This window comes from Cherax quadricarinatus, chromosome 1 (genome assembly GCF_038502225.1).
Source record: "Cherax quadricarinatus isolate ZL_2023a chromosome 1, ASM3850222v1, whole genome shotgun sequence".
In the NCBI taxonomy this organism is placed as follows: Eukaryota; Metazoa; Arthropoda; class Malacostraca; order Decapoda; family Parastacidae; genus Cherax; species Cherax quadricarinatus.
The window spans coordinates 22,178,770-22,200,487 of NC_091292.1; the positions used below are offsets into that span (position 1 = coordinate 22,178,770).

General features: G+C 37.7%; 1 protein-coding gene across 1 annotated transcript in view; it reads left to right on the plus strand.

The window, feature by feature from the left end:
• The window catches only part of LOC128687573 (uncharacterized), a 321,474-nt gene extending 300,144 nt beyond the window's left edge, over positions 1–21,330 (plus strand). The window contains exon 17 of the mRNA XM_070085682.1: positions 17,365–21,330. Coding sequence (XP_069941783.1) covers positions 17,365–18,180 — 816 coding nt within the window. The 3' untranslated portion in view covers positions 18,181–21,330. The remainder of the gene's footprint in view (positions 1–17,364) is intronic.
• The last annotated feature ends 388 nt before the right edge of the window (positions 21,331–21,718 follow it).

The following is a 21,718-nucleotide window of genomic DNA, read 5'->3' on the forward strand; positions in this document are numbered from 1 at the left end:
CAGGAATATAACTGAATCTTGTTTCATAAAAAGCAGTTTTGACAATAATATGAATATTTCCTTTGGTTTATATAAATTAGATCCATTTATAATTAATAGAATTTGGGAAGAATTTAATAATACACTGGACAAATAATCTTTAAAATTTCTTATTTCTTGGGTAGAATAGTTTGTGGGGTGAGTTGTGCCAAGGACCTATCCAAGTTGGCTCGCCGCGCGTCACGTGTTTAACCGTTGTGGGATCTGATAGTGAGGTGCCGGCCAGACCCCTTATATAGCTTCCTTGGATGCCTTACTTTCATAGTTCCTTGATAATGTGAGTAGTCACGAAAGCGCTTGGATTTTCTCTATTTTTTCAGAGTGGTTGTTTTGCATATTCTGAAATCACCTGTTTACTGTGATCTTATTGCATATATATATATATATATATATATATATATATATATATATATATATATATATATATATATATATATATATATATATATATATATATATATATATATATATATATATATATATATATATATATATATATATATATATATATATATATATATATATATATATATATATATACGGGTTAGAGCGTCGTGTGATTTTTGCTCACCGTGAGACAAGCCAAAATAACATGGGTTCGAGCCCTCGGCTAGTCGCAGTGTTGTTACTAATTAAATACCACTCGTATTTACATCAATTTCTCTAAAATATTTTGGTATGAGTCATGTTATGTATGTTAGTGAGTAAATGTCATCTTTTCTCTTCCATCGGCTAACATGTACCAGCTTTTTTGTTATATTTCGACTGCCAGATGCCATGGGTTATCTGTGAGAGTGTTGGAAAAATAAAATACAGCAACTTTCATTATTGAGCTGATAAATAAATTAGAAGGTAGAAAGCATCTCGTTATTGCCTACATGGTGTTCGTTGATTTATTGTCTTGTCATTGAAACTGACCCTAAGTGCAACGCAATTCTATATCTATAGATAATATTTTCCTGTAATAGCTTCATAGAGACTAGATAAATCTTTATTTACAAACTTCGTCTGCAAATCAAGATTTGTTCTGTATATAGTATTATTTTAGCTCTACTTGTCGGTAAGTCTTACCATCCAACATGTCTCGCTAAGTTATTTTACCAATAGAAAAGTGAAAAGTTCTGTTATAAAACTTCTCAACTCAGGATGAGCACGAGTAAGCAGAATCGTGCATGACATGCACTCGACATTTATCAAAAGGTGCCAGTTATGAGAACACAAAGGCACGCAAAATTTGTCTGTCATTTGAATCCTGTGCACCATGAAGTTTTTAATAAAAATACTCAACACAATAACATTGAATACAGGCAGTTCAGATATATAGAATGAAACAAGGGACCTCATATTATGTGTCAAATAAAATAAAATAAATACATGAAGAGCTAGTTTTATTGTGATAACATTTCACTTTAGAAAAAAAAAACCCCGATTTATCAAAACGAAACGTTGTCAAAGTTAAATCTGGTACTACAAATGTCTTTACTCCAACTTCTCGACATCACGCCCTTGTATCCATGTTACATAAATTACCTATGTGCTTACCTATATACAGCAGGGAAACATATTAACATTTTCATCCCCCAGTCACTAAGAGTAGTAAAATTAATGCCGTAATAATATAGAAACTTTTTTGCTAAAAAGTTTTGATTCTACAATATAAATTTTTAATTCAACAGGGGTCTCACTGGTACGGGAACGTCTAGGTAAATATTACGAACCACAACAAACTTTAACTATAAGATAAAAACGTATTCTAGATTACATTATAAAATCAAGCAATAAGTAGCAGAAACAACGACACAATATTCAAAATTATTACACAGGATTACTAATGCGAACTCCTTGGTATATACAGTGTTAAAAATATAAATAATTTTCAAGTGAACTTTTGATAAAGGCATTCGTATAGCCCATAAATATGAAATGCTCCTCTTTTCTACTTCCATGATTAATTTTTTCATCATGTTATAGCAATCAAGTAGGTTTGTGAAGAAAGAATTAACCTTCCCAAAATCTGTGTTGGCTGTCACTTGTGGCACTTAAGTGTCTCCATGTTCATCACTATTTCCTTTATTCGTTATTTCTGTTAAAACAGATCATCAAACAAGAGAATTATGATCATGATGGATACACAAATAAAATAAAAATATAACTAGCCTCGATACATCGCTACATTTTTTGGGCATTATATTTCTCAGGTGAAAGGTACAAAGCTTTGGTATAGTTATGAGGACAAAAACGTCCATTTAGTTGCATAAAACATCTATTCACTGGAGAATTGTGAGGAACAATATGTCACTGATGAAATAACCGACATTATGAAAAAAAATAATCACAGCACATTGCAGAGAGTCATACAGAAACTGATCACAACTTGCTTGAGTACTTTAACGACCTGACCAGAAAATTAAAACGTTCACGGTTACTCAATATTATCTTCAGTATTCACAGGCAGGACATTGTTATGACGAAACACTTCCTTTCATTTCAAATTTTATTCCCATGTTTTTCATAAAACATCTGTCGACTGAGGCTTAACAAACTAGGGTTTACATTCAACAGATTCTGGGCTACGGGATTGATGAGAGCCGATTACAAAGTGTTGCATTAAACATAGGGTTAGCAGGGAATAATTTTTTTGGAGGGGGGGGGAGGGGAACATATGTTCCAGCGTGTCCCATGGCTTGTAAATACAAAAACAGGGCTCTCAATTCCTGAGCTGAACTAATTGCATATGTATGCTGTTGTTTTCTAGTTTTGCCTATTTTACCACTTTGTTCATTTTACATATCACATTCCTTCTATGGAATGGAAAATATACACCCAGTGGCGTATTTAGGCGAGTTTTATTTAGCAAATGATTCAAAGTTCTGGTGGTTATGGCAGTTCATGATTAACACTTAACTATATATATATACATATATATATATATATATATATATATATATATATATATATATATATATATATATATATATATATATATATATATATATGAAACCACGAGACAAATGGTTTTGAATCATTCACCAAATTGCGACAGGCCAGGGTTCGATTCCACGACACATTGTTCCTCCTCGAGAAACAACACAAACTACATGTCACCTTATCCACTGAGCCATCGAAATTAATCCTTAAGCATACAACTGCCACGAGTGTCCTCGGATCACAAAAAACAAATAGCTCTGCTGGGTGCGTGATCTTCGTAGGATCGGTGGCTCAGTGGATAAGGTGAAATGTACGCTGTGTTGTCTCTTGAAGCTGGAAATGTGTCGTGAGGTCGAACCCTGGCCTGCCGCAGTTTGGTAAATTATATATATATATATATATATATATATATATATATATATATATATATATATATATATATATATATATATATATATATATATATGCAATAATCGAGAACAATCGATACATAATGCAAAACAAAGACTATATATATATATATATATGATAGTGAGGTGTGGGCTACCCCTTTATATACCTTCCTTTGATGCTTTACTTTCATTGTTCCTTGATAATGTGAGTAGTCACCAAAGCGCTTGGAATTTCTCTATTCTTTCACAGTGGATGTTTTGCATATATATATATATATATATATATATATATATATATATATATATATATATATATATATATATTATATACATATATATATATAATGTACTTGTCGTGCAGAATAGGTAAAACTGGTCATTTAGCAATATCATTTAAAATTAAGTCCTTTCTAAAATTTTCTCTTATATATTTAAAGATATAGCTTTTCATTTACGTTAATATAAAAATTAATGATTTTGTACCAAAAGAACCTTAGGAAAATTATCTAACCTTATCATAAGAAGCACAATTTAATTTAGCCTAATCCGGCTAAATATATTTTATTTAAGTTTACAATAATTTAATAAACAAACACAGTGAAATATATTTTTTTTCGTTAGATTCAGAATGATTTTTGCGAAATTATTGCTTGCACGATATGGTAAATATGAGGAAATTAAATCTTCATCAGAGTACAAAACAAATTCTGGCCACAAAATAGAGCGAAACACCAACGTCAAAGACCTGGGAGTGATTATGTCGGAGAATCTCACCTTCAAGGACCATAACATTGTATCAATCGCATCTGCTAGAAAAATGACAGGATGGATAATGAGAACCTTCAAAACTAGGGAGGCCAAGCCCATGATGACACTCTTCAGGTCACTTGTTCTATCTAGGCTGGAATATTGCTGCACACTAACAGCACCTTTCAAGGCAGGTGAAATTGCCGACCTAGAAAATGTACAGAGAACTTTCACGGCGCGCATAACGGAGATAAAACACCTCAATTACTGGGAGCGCTTGAGGTTCCTAAACCTGTATTCCCTGGAACGCAGGAGGGAGAGATACATGATTATATACACCTGGAAAATCCTAGAGGGACTAGTACCGAACTTGCACACGAAAATCACTCACTACGAAAGCAAAAGACTTGGCAGACGATGCAACATCCCCCCAATGAAAAGCAGGGATGTCACTAGCACGTTAAGAGACCATACAATAAGTGTCAGGGGCCCGAGACTGTTCAACTGCCTCCCAGCACACATAAGGGGGATTACCAACAGACCCCTGGCACTGGACAAGCACCTAAAGTCAGTTCCTGATCAGCCGGGCTGTGGCTCGTATGTTGGTTTGCGTGCAGCCAGCAGCAACAGCCTGGTTGATCAGGCGCTGATCCACCAGGAGGCCTGGTCACAGACCGGGCCGCGGGGGCGTTGACCCCTGAAACTCTCTCCAGGTAAATTCCAGGTAAACACAAATTTTCGTTTGCCTTATTCGGCAAGTAGTGCATTGCTATTTAACCCAAAATCGTAAGTTTTTCTAATGCGGCACTGCATATATATATATATATATATATATATATATATATATATATATATATATATATATATATATATATATATATATATATATATATATATATATATATATATATATATATATACCCTCCCCCAGTGAAAAGTAGTCACTGGTACACTAATTGAAAACGCAATAATTGTCTCGGGCCCAGACTGTTCAACAGCCTCCCACCAGCAATAAGGGGCATTACCAGTAGACCCCTGGTTGTCTTCAAGAGGGAGCTGGACAGATACTTAAAGTCGGTTCCGGATCGGAACAGAGAAATCGTCGGAGACTCAAACCTGGTGCTTGTAAATTCGTTTCGTGGCTTGTTGGTTCAGCGTGGGCATGCTATGTACGTATATATATATATATATATATATATATATATATATATATATATATATATATATATATATATATATATATATATATATATATGTATATATATATATATATATATATATATATATATATATATATATATATATATATATACATATATATATATATATATATATATATATATATATATATATATATATATATATATATATGTATATATATATATATATATATATATATATATATATATATATATATATATACATATATATATATATATATATATATATATATATATATATATATATATATATATGTATATATATATATATATATATATATATATATATATATATATATATATATATATATATATATATATATATATATATATATATATATACATATATATATATATATATATATATATATATATATATATATTTATATATATATATATATATATATATATATATATATATATATATATATATATACATATATATATATATATATATATATATATATATATATATATATATATATATATATATACATATATATATATATATATATATATATATATATATATATATATATATATATGTATGTGTGTGTGTGTGTGTGTGTGTGTGTGTGTGTGTGTGTGTGTGTGTGTGTGTGTGTGTGGGTGTGTGTGTGTGTTCACAGGGATCATCAACCTCAAGTTTTATTTAAGTTCCACTGTATAAAAAGCAATGGGTTGATACTGTGTTGTGGTGCTCAGATTTTACTTCAGTGTTTAGAGAGGACGATGCACTGATTCTGGAGAGTCGTCATCGTCAGTGTCAATATGGTGGTAGTGGTATAATTCACAATGATCAAAATATAACATGAAGCGCCTCGTTGTATAATCCGTAACGCATCACAACATAACACGTTGCTCACCACACCATAACACATCCCAATATAACATGTCACACAACACAACATAACACCTAACTCATCATAATATAACACGAATGGAAATAAATGGTATAAAATACCGACACAATGGAAAAATAAACAATGACTGCAGCAAATTATACGTGGGCGAAACATTTAGAGACGTCCAATCACGTATTTCAGAACACCAGTACCCAAGTAGATAGGACGATTTAAGGAATCCCTGTGTTCAACACAGAAATTCGCACAACCATTTAATGAACTGCAGAAACGAGACTTATCGCCAGAGAAGAAAATACTCAATACCGCAGAATCCTGGAATCACCACTTATCTTTATATCCAACAACTTCAACCCAAACAACGGCTTCTTTATCATAGCTGAACCCCTCGCTAAGAAACTTCTTCATCGTTATCCCACATAAGAACATAAGAATGGAGGAACACTACAGAAGATCTACTCATATACTTGTCCGATCTCTTTTTAAAGCTACCCAAAGTCCTAGTCTCTATCACCTTACTCGGAAGTTTGTCTCATGCAGGTTCAGATCCAACCTACCGAGCATTCTCCACGTGACTCCATCCTATAATTACTCACGTACCTTTCACCCAGGTAGATCTGTTTGTGACTTGATAAAGTCCACTGTGTGGGCGAAACGTTGTCAATAAAGGATCACATTATACTGCTTCTGTGTTTATCTTACCATAATATAACACATGACATATCACAGAATAACACATATAACTAGACATCGCTATATAGAGCATAACTTTTGACAATATAACATTTAACTCATCACAAAATAACTCCTATAACAGCACAATATAACACCTAACATTAAATTATAACACGTATAACACGTTACATATCACAGTATATTACTAACACGTTACAATACAGCACGTTACTCATCTTAAATAACACGTACCTAATATAACAATATAACACGTAATAGACCGGATTATAACACCTAATACGTCTCAAGATAACACCTAACTGTCACAATGTAATAAATAACACGCCACAATATAACACTTAGCACATCACAATATAACACCCAACATACTACAATATAGCACCTAACACATCACAATGTAACACCTAACACCTCGCAATAGAACACCTAACACCTCACAATAGAACACCTAACACCTCACAATAGAACACCTAACACCTCACAATAGAACACCTAACGCATCACAATAGAACACCTAACACCTCACAATAGAACACCTAACACCTCACAATAGAACACCTAACACCTCACAATAGAACACCTAACACCTCACAATAGAACACCTAACACCTCACAATAGAACACCTAACACATCACAACAGAACACCTAACACATCACAACAGAACACCTGACCTTCATATTGAAATCTTTTTGACTTATTTATTTTCAAATTATTAATTATGAACTTGCATTGTTTGAATTTTATTAGTCTAGCAATTTCCATGAATATTTTGACGCTATGAATTGTTAAGAAATGTGTTAGTGGTCATTGAGAGAGAGAGAGAGAGAGAGCGGAGGGGCAGAAGGGCAAAAGGAGAGAAAGAAGTACTTCTACCGGGCTTTTCTTCTTTCGCAGCCACAAGAGAAGGGAATGTGGTGAAGTCTCAACCACTTTCTTATACAATCTAAACACTACGGGAATAGCGCACGAGCACAATAATATTTGTAAAACTGAAGCTTTGTTTTCAAAATATCCTCACCCCGGAGGGGACGAAAAATCTTAATAGTTCCTACTGTGATCTCCCTGGAATTTTTGCAAGAGGATTTGTACAATATGGAGTAAGGGTCGGAGGCTCCTTAACCTCTATCATAAGGCAATTTAAACGTCTTTCATGAGCATTATGACGTAATTTAAGTTGTGTGTGTGTGTGTGTGTGTGTGTGTGTGTGTGTGTGTGTGTGTGTGTGTGTGTGTGTGTGTGTGTGTGTGTGTGTGTGTGTGTGTGTGTGTGTCGAGTCCGAGCTCCTGGCCCCGCCTCTTCACTGATCGCTACTAGGTCACTCTCCCTGAGCCGTGAGCTTTATCATACCTCTGCTTAAAGCTATGTATGGATCCTGCCTCCACTACATCGCTTCCCAAACTATTGCACTTACTGACTACTCTGTGGCTGAAGAAATACTTCCTAACATCCCTGTGATTCATCTGTGTCTTCAGCTTCCAACTGTGTCCCCTTGTTACTGTGTCCAATCTCTGGAACATCCTGTCTTTGTCCACCTTGTCAATTCCTCTCAGTATTTTGTATGTCGTTATCATGTCCCCCCTATCTCTCCTGTCCTCCAGTGTCGTCAGGTTGATTTCCCTTAACCTCTCCTCATAGGACATACCTCTTAGCTCTGGGACTAGTCTTGTTGCAAACCTTTGCACTTTCTCTAGTTTCTTCACGTGCTTGGCTAGGTGTGGGTTCCAAACTGGTGCCGCATACTCCAATATGGGCCTAACGTACACGGTGTACATGGTCCTGAATGATTCCTTATTAAGATGTCGGAATGCTGTTCTGAGGTTTGCTAGGCGCCCATATGCTGCAGCAGTTATTTGGTTGATGTGCGCTTCAGGAGATGTGCCTGGTGTTATACTCACCCCAAGATCTTTTTCCTTGAGTGAGGTTTGTAGTCTCTGACCCCCTAGACTGTACTCCGTCTGCGGCCTTCTTTGCCCTTCCCCAATCTTCATGACTTTGCACTTGGTGGGATTGAACTCCAGGAGCCAATTGCTGGACCAGGTCTGCAGCCTGTCCAGATCCCTTTGTAGTTCTGCCTGGTCTTCGATCGAGTGAATTCTTCTCATCAACTTCACGTCATCTGCAAACAGGGACACCTCAGAGTCTATTCCTTCCGTCATGTCGTTCACAAATACCAGAAACAGCACTGGTCCTAGGACTGACCCCTGCGGGACCCCGCTGGTCACAGGTGCCCACTCTGACACCTCGCCACGTACCATGACTCGCTGCTGTCTTCCTGACAAGTATTCCCTGATCCATTGTAGTGTCTTCCCTGTTATCCCTGCTTGGTCCTCCAGTTTTTGCACCAATCTCTTGTGTGGAACTGTGTCAAACGCCTTCTTGCAGTCCAAGAAAATGCAATCCACCCACCCCTCTCTCTCTTGTCTTACTGCTGTCACCATGTCATAGAACTCCAGTAGGTTTGTGACACAGGATTTCCCGTCCCTGAAACCATGTTGGCTGCTGTTGATGAGATCGTTCCTTTCTAGGTGTTCCACCACTCTTCTCCTGATAATCTTCTGAATGATTTTGCATACTATACATGTCAGTGACACTGGTCTGTAGTTTAATGCTTCATGTCTGTCTCCTTTTTTGAAGATTGGGACTACATTTGCTGTCTTCCATGCCTCAGGCAATCTCCCTGTTTCGATAGATGTATTGAATATTGTTGTTAGGGGTACACATAGCGCCTCTGCTCCCTCTCTCAATACCCATGGGGAGATGTTATCTGGCCCCATTGCCTTTGAGGTATCTAGCTCACTCAGAAGCCTCTTCACTTCTTCCTCGGTTGTGTGCACTGTGTCCAGCACTTGGTGGTGTGCCCCACCTCTCCGTCTTTCTGGAGTCCCTTCTGTCTCCTTTGTGAACACTTCTTTGAATCTCTTGTTGAGTTCTTCACATACTTCACGGTCATTTCTTGTTGTCTCTCCTCCTTCCTTCCTTAGCCTGATTACCTGGTCCTTGACTGTTGTTTTCCTCCTGATGTGGCTGTACAACAGTTTTGGGTCAGATTTGGCTTTCGCTGCTATGTCATTTTCATATTGTCTTTGGGCCTCCCTTCTTATCTGTGCATATTCGTTTGTGGTGTGTGTGTGTGTGTGTGTGTGTGTGTGTGTGTGTGTGTGTGCGAGTGTGTGTGTGTGTGTGTGTACTAACCTATTTGTGGTTGCAGGGGTTGATTGATAGCTCCTGGCCCCGCCTCTTCACCGATCGCTACTAGGTCCTCTCTCCCCCTGCTCCATGAGCTTTATCATACCTCGTCTTAAAACTATGTATGATTCCTGCCTCCACCACGTCACTTGCCAGACTATTCCATTTCCTGACAACTCTTTGGCTGAAGAAATACTTCCTAACATCTCTGGAACATCCTGTCTCTGTTCACCTTATCTATTCCTCGCGGTATTTTGTATGTCGTTATCATGTTTCCCCTAACCCTCCTGTCCTCCAGTGTCGTGAGGCCGATTTCCCTTAACCTTTCTTCGTAGGACATTTCCCATTGCTCTGGAACTAGCCTTGTTGCAAACCTTTGCACTTTCTCTAATTTCTTGACGTGCTTGACCAGGTGTAGGTTCCAAACTGGTGCTGCATACTCCAGTATGGGCCTGACGTGCACGGTGTACAGAGTCCTGAATAATTCCTTACTGAGGTATCGGAACACTTTTCTCAGGTTTGCCAGGCGCCCATATGCTGCAACAGTTATCTGGTTAACGTGTGCTTCCGGAGACGTGCTCAGTATTATACTCACTCCAAAATCTTTCTCCTTGAGTAAGGTTTGCGGTCTTTGGCCACCTAACCTATACTTTGTCTGAGGTCTTCTTTTCCCTTCCCCGATCTTCATGACTTTGCATTTGGCGGGGTTAAATTCTAGGAGCCAGTTGCTGGACCAAGCATCCAGCCTGTCTAGGTCTCTTTGTAGTCCTGCCTGATCCTCATCTGATTTACTTCTCCTCATAAACTTCACATCATCTGTCAACGGGGACACTTCTGAGTCTATCCCTTCCATCATGTCCTTCACACATATACCAATAATAGCACTGGTCCTAGGACCCCGGTCGTCACAGGCGCCCACTGTAATACCTTATCACGTACCATGACTAGCTCTTGTCTCCCTGTCAGGTATTCTTCTGTGTGTGTTTGCGTGTTTATGGGGTTGTGTGCATGTATATTTGTGTGTAGGTGTGTGCGTACGTGTGTGTGTTTACGTGTATACTCACCTATATGTACTCACCTACATGTAGTTGCAGGATTTGAGTCACAGCTCCTGGCCCCGCTTGTTTGCTGGTTGTTACTTGGTCGACACTTTCTCCCGGCTTCAAGAGCCCCTTCGTACCTCTTCTTAAATCTATGTATCCATCGCACTTCTCCAGATTGCCCCACTTCCTGACAACTTCAAGGCTGAATAAATACTTTCTAAGATCTCTATGGCTAATCTGAATTTTCACCTTCCAGCTTTGCCTTCTTGTTTGTACTTCCCAATTTCTCTGACATTGTGTCCTTGATTTGCGACAGCATGTCCTTGTCCGCCCTATCAGTTCCTCTCAGTACTTAGTACATTATTATCAAGTCTTCCTCAGATAATTCTTCCTTTCTTTAGTCCCTTTCCGTAGCCCACTCTGCTCTGGAACTGGTTGTTAAAGGGTTTTGATCCTTTAGTCTATGACTCAGCTCTGGGACTGGTTGTTAAAAGATTTTGCTCCTCCTGTCTATGGCTCACTCAGGCCTGAGATTAGTCTCGTGGGAGAATGTATTTTTTTTTTCCATTTTCTTTACATGGTGTGGGTTCTTTACTGATGTTGTATTCTCCAAGAAGGGCCTGCAATATAATGACGTAAGGGAGTCTTTGCTGAGATTCATGAAATTTAATCGTAGATTAGCCATGCCCGCATTTACCCGTGAGGATAATCGGTTCATGCGTGCTCAAGTGATAATCTCGGTTTCATGCTCACCCCGAGGTCACTTCTCCTGTGAGGTTTCTAGCGTTTGTCTTCTGAGCCTATATTCCGTTTCTGGTATTATTTGGTCTTTCCCAATTTCCTTAAGATTGTATAGGCTGGATCTGAATTCCAATGATCACTTACTGTTTGTCCAGGTCATCTTTAGCCTTTAAATGTCCTGTCCAGTCTATCATTGTCATTTTCACATTATTAGACTATGTGTTCTCTGTCATGTCGTTTACTTACAACAGAAAAAGTACAGGTCCTAGTACTGAGCATTAAGGAACCTCACTTTTCTCACTTTCCCATTATAATATCTCTTCCTGTACAATGACTCGTTGCTTAATTCCTTTATCCAAATGCAGTGCTTTCCCTGTTATTCCGGTATTTTCCTCTAGATTTGTCCCATTCTCCTTTGTGTCAAGAAAGCCTTCTTACAGTCCAGGAATATACAGTGTATCCATCTCTCTCCTGTGTTCTTGTCACAGAACATTAAGGTTTATGAGACAGGACTTACCATATCTCGAAAATCGAGTTAGTTGTCTTTTTATGAATCTGCTTCTTTCCAGGTGCTCCACCACTTTTCTAAGCTCTTCATAACGTTATATTCCATGTACCTTATATATCATGTGTGTGTATAACACTGCAGTTGGTTATTAAGCTATTTGCACCTTGGCATTTCCTTTGTATTCGGAGCATGAAATACAAAACTGCGCTCCTGCAAGTCATCTCGATCGGTTGTAAGCATGGTAGCCAGAGTTATCTAGTGACAGTATGTGACCCGAGCTGGTTTGGTGACCATTATATTCTGTAACTGTCTGACTCTCAGCGAAAGACTGATTGGGTGGTTCAGTTACGTCACTTGTGGCATATCCTATTCATCAAGACCCACTCGAACCGACAACTGGTTCACATCATACTTGCTGCCTGTCTTCGCTATTCATGAGTGTATATTCACTATTGCAAATAGAGAATACTTTATATTTTACTTTACTTTCTGTTCACATAGGAACTGGCTGGTGTTTCAAATATTGTGCTTAGTATATGAACGTTTTATTTGGTAAAGGAATGCAATTAAATCACAAGTTCCTACAGTATCTGTTTCATTTCCTCATTTACTTCAACTATTACTGGAATTAGATTTAGTACCACCTGGTTGTGCAGGCATGCTACAGATGAACCAGAGTTCGTACAATCTTGCTATACCTGTCAATGACACTTGGTTTGTGGTTCAATTCTGCCTCCCTGTCCTTTTTCTTAAATATTTGGGCTGTCTTCCACACTATTGACTTGTTGAAGATTTTCAACAGCAGAACACACAGTGAACTTTCTTCCTTTTTCAAGACCCATGGGGGATAATATTTAGTCACTTTGTCTTCGAGTTATCTATCTTACTCGGCAGTATCTTCACCTATTCCCTTAGTATTGAGTCTAGAACTCGTTGGTGCACTCTTTCTGGTAATGTCACTACTTCTTCCGAGAATGCATCCGTAAAACTTTTGTTTAGGTACTCGCAGACTTTCTGGTCATTTCTTTCTTAAGCAGACCCTATTCTGCATTCAGTCTTATTAACTGGTTCTTTACTTTCGTCTTCCTTCTCATGTGATTGTACAGGAGGTTTTCTTCAGATTTGTGTTTCATTGCAAAGTCATTATAAAATGGCAGTTCAACCTCCCTTTTTACCCATGCATATTCGTATCTCGTTCTTCTGCTCGCTTCCCTGTTTTCTGCCGTTCTTGGCTTTCGATATTTTTCAACGCTCCTGCACTTTTAGCTTTTATCTCTCTGTATCTCTGGGAGAACCATAGGCTCGCCGTGTTCTTGCTGTTGCTTCTGCATCTGGATATGAATTTCTCCTCTGCCTCTCGGCACTATGTGTGTGTGTGTGTGTGTGTGTGTGTGTGTGTGTGTGTGTGTGCGCACTCACCTGTTTGTGCTTGCAGGGGTTGTGTGTGTATGTGTGTGTGTGTGTGTGTGTGTGTGTGTGTGTGTGTGTGTGTGTGTGTGTGTGTGTGTGTGTGTGTGTGTGTGCGTGTTAAATTCTCAAAAATGTTCCCAAGTAATGTTTCTTCTCTGATTTTACCTCCTCTTTGCCGCTCTCTTTGCGCTGAAATATTTTTCAACACGCATTTTAAATTTCTTTTTAAAAACTTTTGGTCTCCTGTTTAACGTACTTCTTGTACCAAGAAACTCTTTTTGTATATTTTTTCATATCACTTTATAAATATATATATACAAAAAAATGGTCTCCTTTTACTTTCTAACGAAAACATTTTCTATCACTTTTATTATTTCCTCATAACGGATTTTCCTTAATTTTTCAGTCCAGCGTCTAGAAAAAAAACCTGTGGCAATAATTAATAATCAAAAGACTTAAAATCTAGAAATTCTTATCCAAAAAGGTCAAACAGTTGCAAGCACTTGTTACTATAGAGACAAAATTAAAAAAAAATAATCGCACCATAAGGAATCTGATAATATATTGTAAATTCTCTAATACAATAACCTATGCAAGAGCATTAATATACCTTCTTCTTCTGATGACCAGAGCTTTGGTAAGATGGGTAAGGAAGAAGGATGGGTAAGGATGGAAATATTGGAAAAGGGTGGGGGGGGGAGAGGTAGGATATAAAAGGTAAGTGGCCCAACCACTTTGGTGCAATTTAAAAAGTGTATGTGAATTGATAAGATATTCTTTAAGAGGTATAATACTAACCCATCAGAGTCACATAGATATAATAGGTATATAACTACATGACTCTGAATTGGTAGTAGTTATACAAGTTGCAATTGCTTTTTTTTTTTTTTTTTTTTTTTTTTTTTTTTTTTTTTTTTCGCGATTGCACAACGGATATTTATACGACATTAATATACCGAATTCCCACAATATAAACGCAACTCATTTCTAGAACAAATAGGAAATTGGGTTTTCATCTGCCTCAAAGCACATCCCTCTTGTTGTACGCGAGTAAATGAAAGCCCATGCAACACCGCAACTCTATATATACTGAAAAATATAGGTAGGTATATAATGGCAGGAGGAACTTAATATAAAACCTCTATTAATTATGCAAAAGATACTTAAGGAACATTTTAGCATGTCAAGAGCCATTAGTACAATGTTCATTGAGTAGTTGCTGTCACTATAAGCGCAAAAGCCTTGAGTACACAAAGACTGCTTCACAACCTAAATTCAGTATCTCACAAGGCCAACGGAAGCCTTCTTACTATATCCAACTTTGCTCTAAAGTTCCTTCTTCATGCTCCTGATTTTCTTCCTGCACCCGAGACTATTCCTCCACTTATCATTTCTGCATTTACCTGACTTACATCATATATCTTAAGTCAGTTGGCTTTTGTACATACATAATAATCCTTGGTTTAGAAAGACACGTAAGCAAACACTATAACATATTTATTAGAAAACGTTTCGGTCCTGGGACCTTGATCACTTCTAACATACAGAGGTAGAAAGACATTATATATATAGGCGGAGAGTGAGATGTCTTTCTACTTCTGTATGTTAGAAGTGATCAAGGTCCCAGGACCGAAACGTTTTCCAATAAATATGTTATAGTGTTTGCTTACGTGTCTTTCTAAACCAACTTGTCGGTATTTATTACCAAGGTTTATACCATAATAATCCTTGTACACTTGGGTGTGTGTAAACATGGAATTTCGGGGGGATTGTCATGTATAGTGGTGCTTGAGAGAGTTAAGTATTTTACATCATATGTTAACATAATAATACAGAAATAATGACATGTAGGCGCAGCACCGCCGATGTTTATCTACATGATTATTACTTTGATGGTAGGTAAGACATATAGGCAACAGTTAGGCAACTTTATTCAGAAACGTTTCGCCTACACAGTAGGCTTCTTCAGTCGAGTACAGAAAGTAGGCAGGAACAGAAGGGATGTGAAGACGATGTAATCAGCCCATCACCCTTGAAGTCGTAGATTTGAGGTTGTCAGTCCCTCAGTCTGGAGAAGTTCAGTTCCATAGTCAGGAACTATCTCAGATAGACTATGGAACTGAACTTCTCCAGGCTGAGGGACTGACAACCTCAGATCTACGACTTCAAGGGTGATGGACTGATTACATCGTCATCACATCTCTTCTGTTCCTGCCTACTTTCTGTATTCGACTGAAGAAGCCTACTGTGTAGGCGAAACGTTTCGGAATAAAGTTGCCTAACTGTTGCCTATGTGTCTTACCTACCAACCTGTCAGTATTGTATACCATTTTGATATTACTTTGTTGTTTTGATTAATACGATGCATTTGTGAGTGTGAAAGTTAGAAAATTTTGTGTATATACTGATGACATTATTTTTTGGGTAGAAACTAGGAAAATGTTTTGGCACAAACTAGCGTATCAAAAATTTCACCTGGCGATGAAACGTGAGATGGTGAGTACGGGTTTATTATTATTATTATTGTTATTATTATTATTATTATTATTATTATTATTATTATTATTATTATTATTATTATTATTATTATTATTATTATTATTATTGTTATTATTATTATTATAATTATTATTATTATTATTATTATTATTATTATTATTATTATTATTATTATTATTATTATTATTATTGTGAGGGAGAGCGCTAGGTATAAAGTAAATTAGTTATCATTTCCAAGACATCTTCATTATTAATTCATAAGTGTCCTTGTATAGTAAGTTCTTGGACTGTGATTATACAGTAGAATCATTCTTGTTTTCCTGAAGAATCAAAGAAATGTGTTTAAGTACTTTCCTTTCGCGGTGCTTCAAGCATATTTAGTATAAAGAGTAAAATACATTATCTGATATCTCTTGTTTCCGAGCGTGTTTGCAAAAAAAATCACATTCTGAAAATCCACGAGTACTGCCAGCAGCGGACACGGCTCTCAAACACGAGTCCCTCACGCTACCAGTTGTGCTACAACAGATTTAAGTATTGAAAACGGATTTTCAGCTAAAACCACCGGTTGAGTCTGGCTCGAAGTGGTACATATTCTCATGGTTTACTCAGTGGGAATAGTTCAGTAACATGTTCCATTATATCCGAACACCCTTGTTAACAGTCGATTATATTTTCACGGTAATGTTGAATTTAAATTTATACGACTACTTATAGAGCGACAGTAGAGTTTGAAATATTTTTGAAATATTATTTATTTACCAGTACATAAGCTACAAAAGTAAGGTATAATTTATAGTCCTTGCTCTTAAGCGATAGAAAATTTAGTAACAATCTGTGCTTGAGAATTAAGTTAGTCGTTTACGTTATTATATGTATTTCATAATATTCATAAACTGCACAAGCGAGATCACATGGAGGAAAAAATAAAGATAACTCGCGTATATTTCCATTTGTCACTGAGGCCCTCTTCAGTAAACTGTCAACTAAACAGCGCCTTGGTACGTTGTTGTTTTGACTCCATGTGGGTTCATTTGTTCCATTAATTATTTATTATACAGATTTTAATCTTGTGTTTATTATATTTCAGGTGGCAGCCACAGACACTTCCAGCTTGCTATACCCGGGCAGTCGCATCTATAGCCCAGACCGAGCCCAGGAGGTAGTGGGTCCGCAGGTGCTGACTGCCACCACAGCTCCACTGCGACGGACTCCCTTTAGCACTCTTGAGGAGAAATTCGAAGGCGACAACGAATTGATGGAAATTACTCTTCCACCCCCAGCAGCATACGACCAGGGCTACCAGTCCTCTTACCCGGGATGTCAGCCTCTGGATCAGCGGTATCAACTACAAGAGCACGGACCCCAGCGACTAAAACAAAACTATCCAAAAGTTTTCCACGATTATCAGCCAGTTCTCCCTGGAGGCCACCTCCCCACACCTGGGTATCCTTCAGTGGCTATCAAGGGTGGCCACCCAAGCCTGCAGTACATATCCTCGGTGGCCATTCCCCCAGATTATCACTTTCCAAGCAAAGACCAAGTAGGCGCATCTACGAAGGTATCCACTTCATCGCCCTACGCTACTCTGCCTCACAGCAAAATCACTGCCTCATCGTCATTCGCCACTTTGCCGACAAATAAAGATGCGAATCCAGAGAACAGAATCGAAGACTCTAAAATGTCGACGGTTTACAATCCTCTGTCGCTGTTCGCGTCGAGTCCGACTTACGCGCAGAAGTGTGGCACTGCGGCGATGGTAGGGAGTGAGAGAGCACTCAACACCGGCTCACTCAAGCGGGGAGTCAAGCCACAGGGACAAGATGTGCTCAGAATAAGAGACAACTCGAGGAACCGAAGTGCCAGTTTATCCTCCGTTACCTCAAAGAGGGAGAGCTCAGTCTAACGCAAGCCCACTTCAAAATGCCTTTTTTTAAACATGTTTGAAACCTTTTTGACATTACATGGGCAAGACCTTTTTCTTTGTTTTAGGTGACAATTTATAACATTAGTACATATGGGAATCCTCACACTCCCCAAAAAATATTTTGTCTAGGAAAAGCCAGTTTCTGGATTTGGAGCGACAAAAGAATAATAGAGATATTTTCTATACAATCTTTCAGGCATAATTGTTTTGAAATAGTGTTGTAGTGTACGTGACCTTGTTGTATATTAGAATGTTACGTAGGGACTGAGAAAATGTGTTTGGAAATGCGCTTAGAGGCTAAGAAAAGTTTCTTGGAGGCTGAAGAAAGATAACGAGAAGCTGAAGAAAAGGGGTACTTGGGTAAATGAAAAAAGCTATCTGGGAATGAGGAAGTATGCATGAAACAAAGCGTGCATGGAGCTGGAGATATATTAGAAGCTGTGGATATATGCATGGAGACTGTGGTAAGGTACATGAAATCTGGGGAAAGGTACTTAGAGGATGAAAAATGTAGCTGGAAGGATAAAAATGCTACTTGGAGGCTGAAACAAAACGACAATTGAGCCCAGAAAATCAACTGGGGTTGAGGAAATCAACTTGGAGCTACAAAAATGTTCCTTGAATAGATTCTTGGAGGCTGAGGATAGTTATCCGGAGGCTCAGGATAGTTACCTGGAAGCTGAGGATAGTTATCCGGAAGCTGAGGATAGTTATCCGGAAGGTGAAGAGAGTTTTCCGGAAAGCTGATGATAGTTATCCGGAGGCTGAGGAAAAGTTTAAAGTTAAATCAACGAACTGCTCACACTGAGGCCGATTTTGAGTATTATTTTGTATTGGCTGAACAAATATACGAAATCCTTTAAATGTTATTTGTTAATACGTTTCAGTAATTGCAGCCTTTAAGACGACAGTATGAAATACGCAAAAGATATTCTCAGTTAATTCGTATTACGGACGAATTCTTTGGCTTAAAAACGATAGTGCGATATAGAGAGGAGACATTTTATGGCCTAATTCATATTAGCAACTACCAACTTGCCTTAAGGCGACGGTACGTAATTTCCTTCATTTCTCGTGAGATCTTGGAGGAAGCATTAGCCTAAGTCCTCACTGCTTAGCATTAGGTGTTTTGATCAAGAGATCAACCCAAGACGACTTTCATTGGTGATGTAAATCGGGCAAGCCACCCATTACTGCTGTTAACAGAAGCTTGGCTGTGGGAACACCGCTCCTTAACTTCAATCCACTTCCTTAGCCACACCTATACGAGGCCACATACATACCTACTCAAGGCCACATACACACCTACACAAGGCCACATACACACCTACACTAGGCCACATACACACCTACACGAGTCTAAATACACACCTAAACGAGGTCACACCACCTAGAAGAGGCCACAGCACACACACGAGGCCATGCAGACCATCTACATTAGGCCACTTACCTGGAGTTTACCTGGAGAGAGTTCCAGGGGTCAACGCCCCCGCGGCCCGGTCTGTGACCAGGCCTCCTGGTGTATCAGAGCCTGATCAACCAGGCTGTTGCTGCTGGCTGCACGCAAACCAACGTACGAGCCACAGCCCGGCTGGTCAGGAACACTTCGTTGAAGATTTTTAATAAAACTCTGAAGCTGCATTTATACACTATTAAAATGTTCAATAACAGTAAATAAATATATAAGAAAAGTTCATGTGTGAAAAGCATTTTAAATAATTATTGTGGAAAAAAAAGAACAATTTCAAAAAGCACATATCCAATTTTAGCGTTTAAGAAGACTCCGACATCAAAGGAGCTTTTGAAAATAGTGCAGCTGCCAAGGAAAGGAAGAGGCTGGTGCAAGATATGATCATCTTGTCTTGCCTGGTATACACCCGCTTGTGGCTGACAGCCTTAAGAAGAAGGCTACCCATTTTCTTAAGTCTGTTTTCAGGAATTCTCTTTCATGTTATTACCAGCATTTGCAAAACTACTATAGTGAGAGATAAAATTGCTTTCTTTAAATTCATTCATAGATATTTACTGGCTACCCCTTCACCAGCATATTAAATTCACTCTAAAAACAGTCGCCTTACTCACTACGATCTAACACACTCGATTATGACTAATGGATACTCAAGTCACTACCTCTTAATACAGTCTTCAGACATTCCTTCCTCCTAAGTTGCTTCTCCCTAACGATTTAACCAGTTCACTCTAAATACCTCCTGAAATAAGACACAAAATGCAGATCTTATTGGGACAACATTGTCTCAATAAAAGCTTGGTCGCCCGCTTGTGTCTGTGTCTTCATACATGTGAACAATATGGTGTTTCATTCAACTGTTCCAAAGTTCAATGTTTGAACAACACTTTGTATACATTTAGTTTTTAATTTCTTTATTCTTTTTTTTTTTTTTTTTTTTACACAGGGTTTGACAAGGTTAAGGATCCCTAGCTTTATTGACAGCTATTTACAGGTTAAGGATTCCTAACTTTATTGGCAAGCTAAGAGCTGTTACCTACATCAGCTCATTTGAAAGCATTTTTATTGTTATGAGACATACTAGTAGGAAACAGGATGAAGTTGGAGCCATCTGTGGGCCAGCATTTTCATTTGATCAACTGACTTTATCTCGTTGACATCATTATGCTGTACGAATGTGTTCCATACTCTAGTCATCCTGGGTATGTATGATCTCAGATGGAGTGATGTTCTGGAGAAGGGTAGAGCCAGAGTGAAGTTGCTGCTTTCTGCCCGTCTTGTGGCATAAAAGCTTGTTTCACGCTGTCCTTATTCACTTCATAATTTTCAATTCGCTCTCATTCTTCTCCTCCCCCTACTCTTCATTCTCCACCGACGTCTCTGTTATATCTATTCGTCTCTCACATTCTCCTCTTCACACCACACACCTCAGACATTACATACTCGCCTTCTCTATCTTCTACTCGCAGTGCGGTAAAGAAAAAAATGCCTCGAGGTCGAGAAATGCGTTCCTGTTTAGCGAACTACAGGTGGAGGACCGAGCTTCCACCAGCCTTTACGCTGATTGCCCACAAAGATGTTGCGGTTTATGTAAATATAAGAATTCAACTCGCTGCAACATGCATACAAGTGTCAGCATAACTCCACTCTAATACATTATCCTTTCTGCTTAAATATATATATATATATATATATATATATATATATATATATATATATATATATATATATATATATATATATATATATATATATATATATGCAAAACAACCACTCTGAAAGAATAGAGAAATTCCAAGCGCTTTCGTGACTATTCACAATGTGAGTAGTCACGAAAGCGCATGGAATTTCTCTATTCTTTCAGAGTGGTTGTTTTGCATTTTCTGAAATCACCTGTTTACTGTGATCTTATTGCATATATATATATATATATATATATATATATATATATATATATATATATATATATATATATATATATATATATATATATATATATATATATATATATATATACTTAACAGTTATTCACAAACATTGTCTCTACGT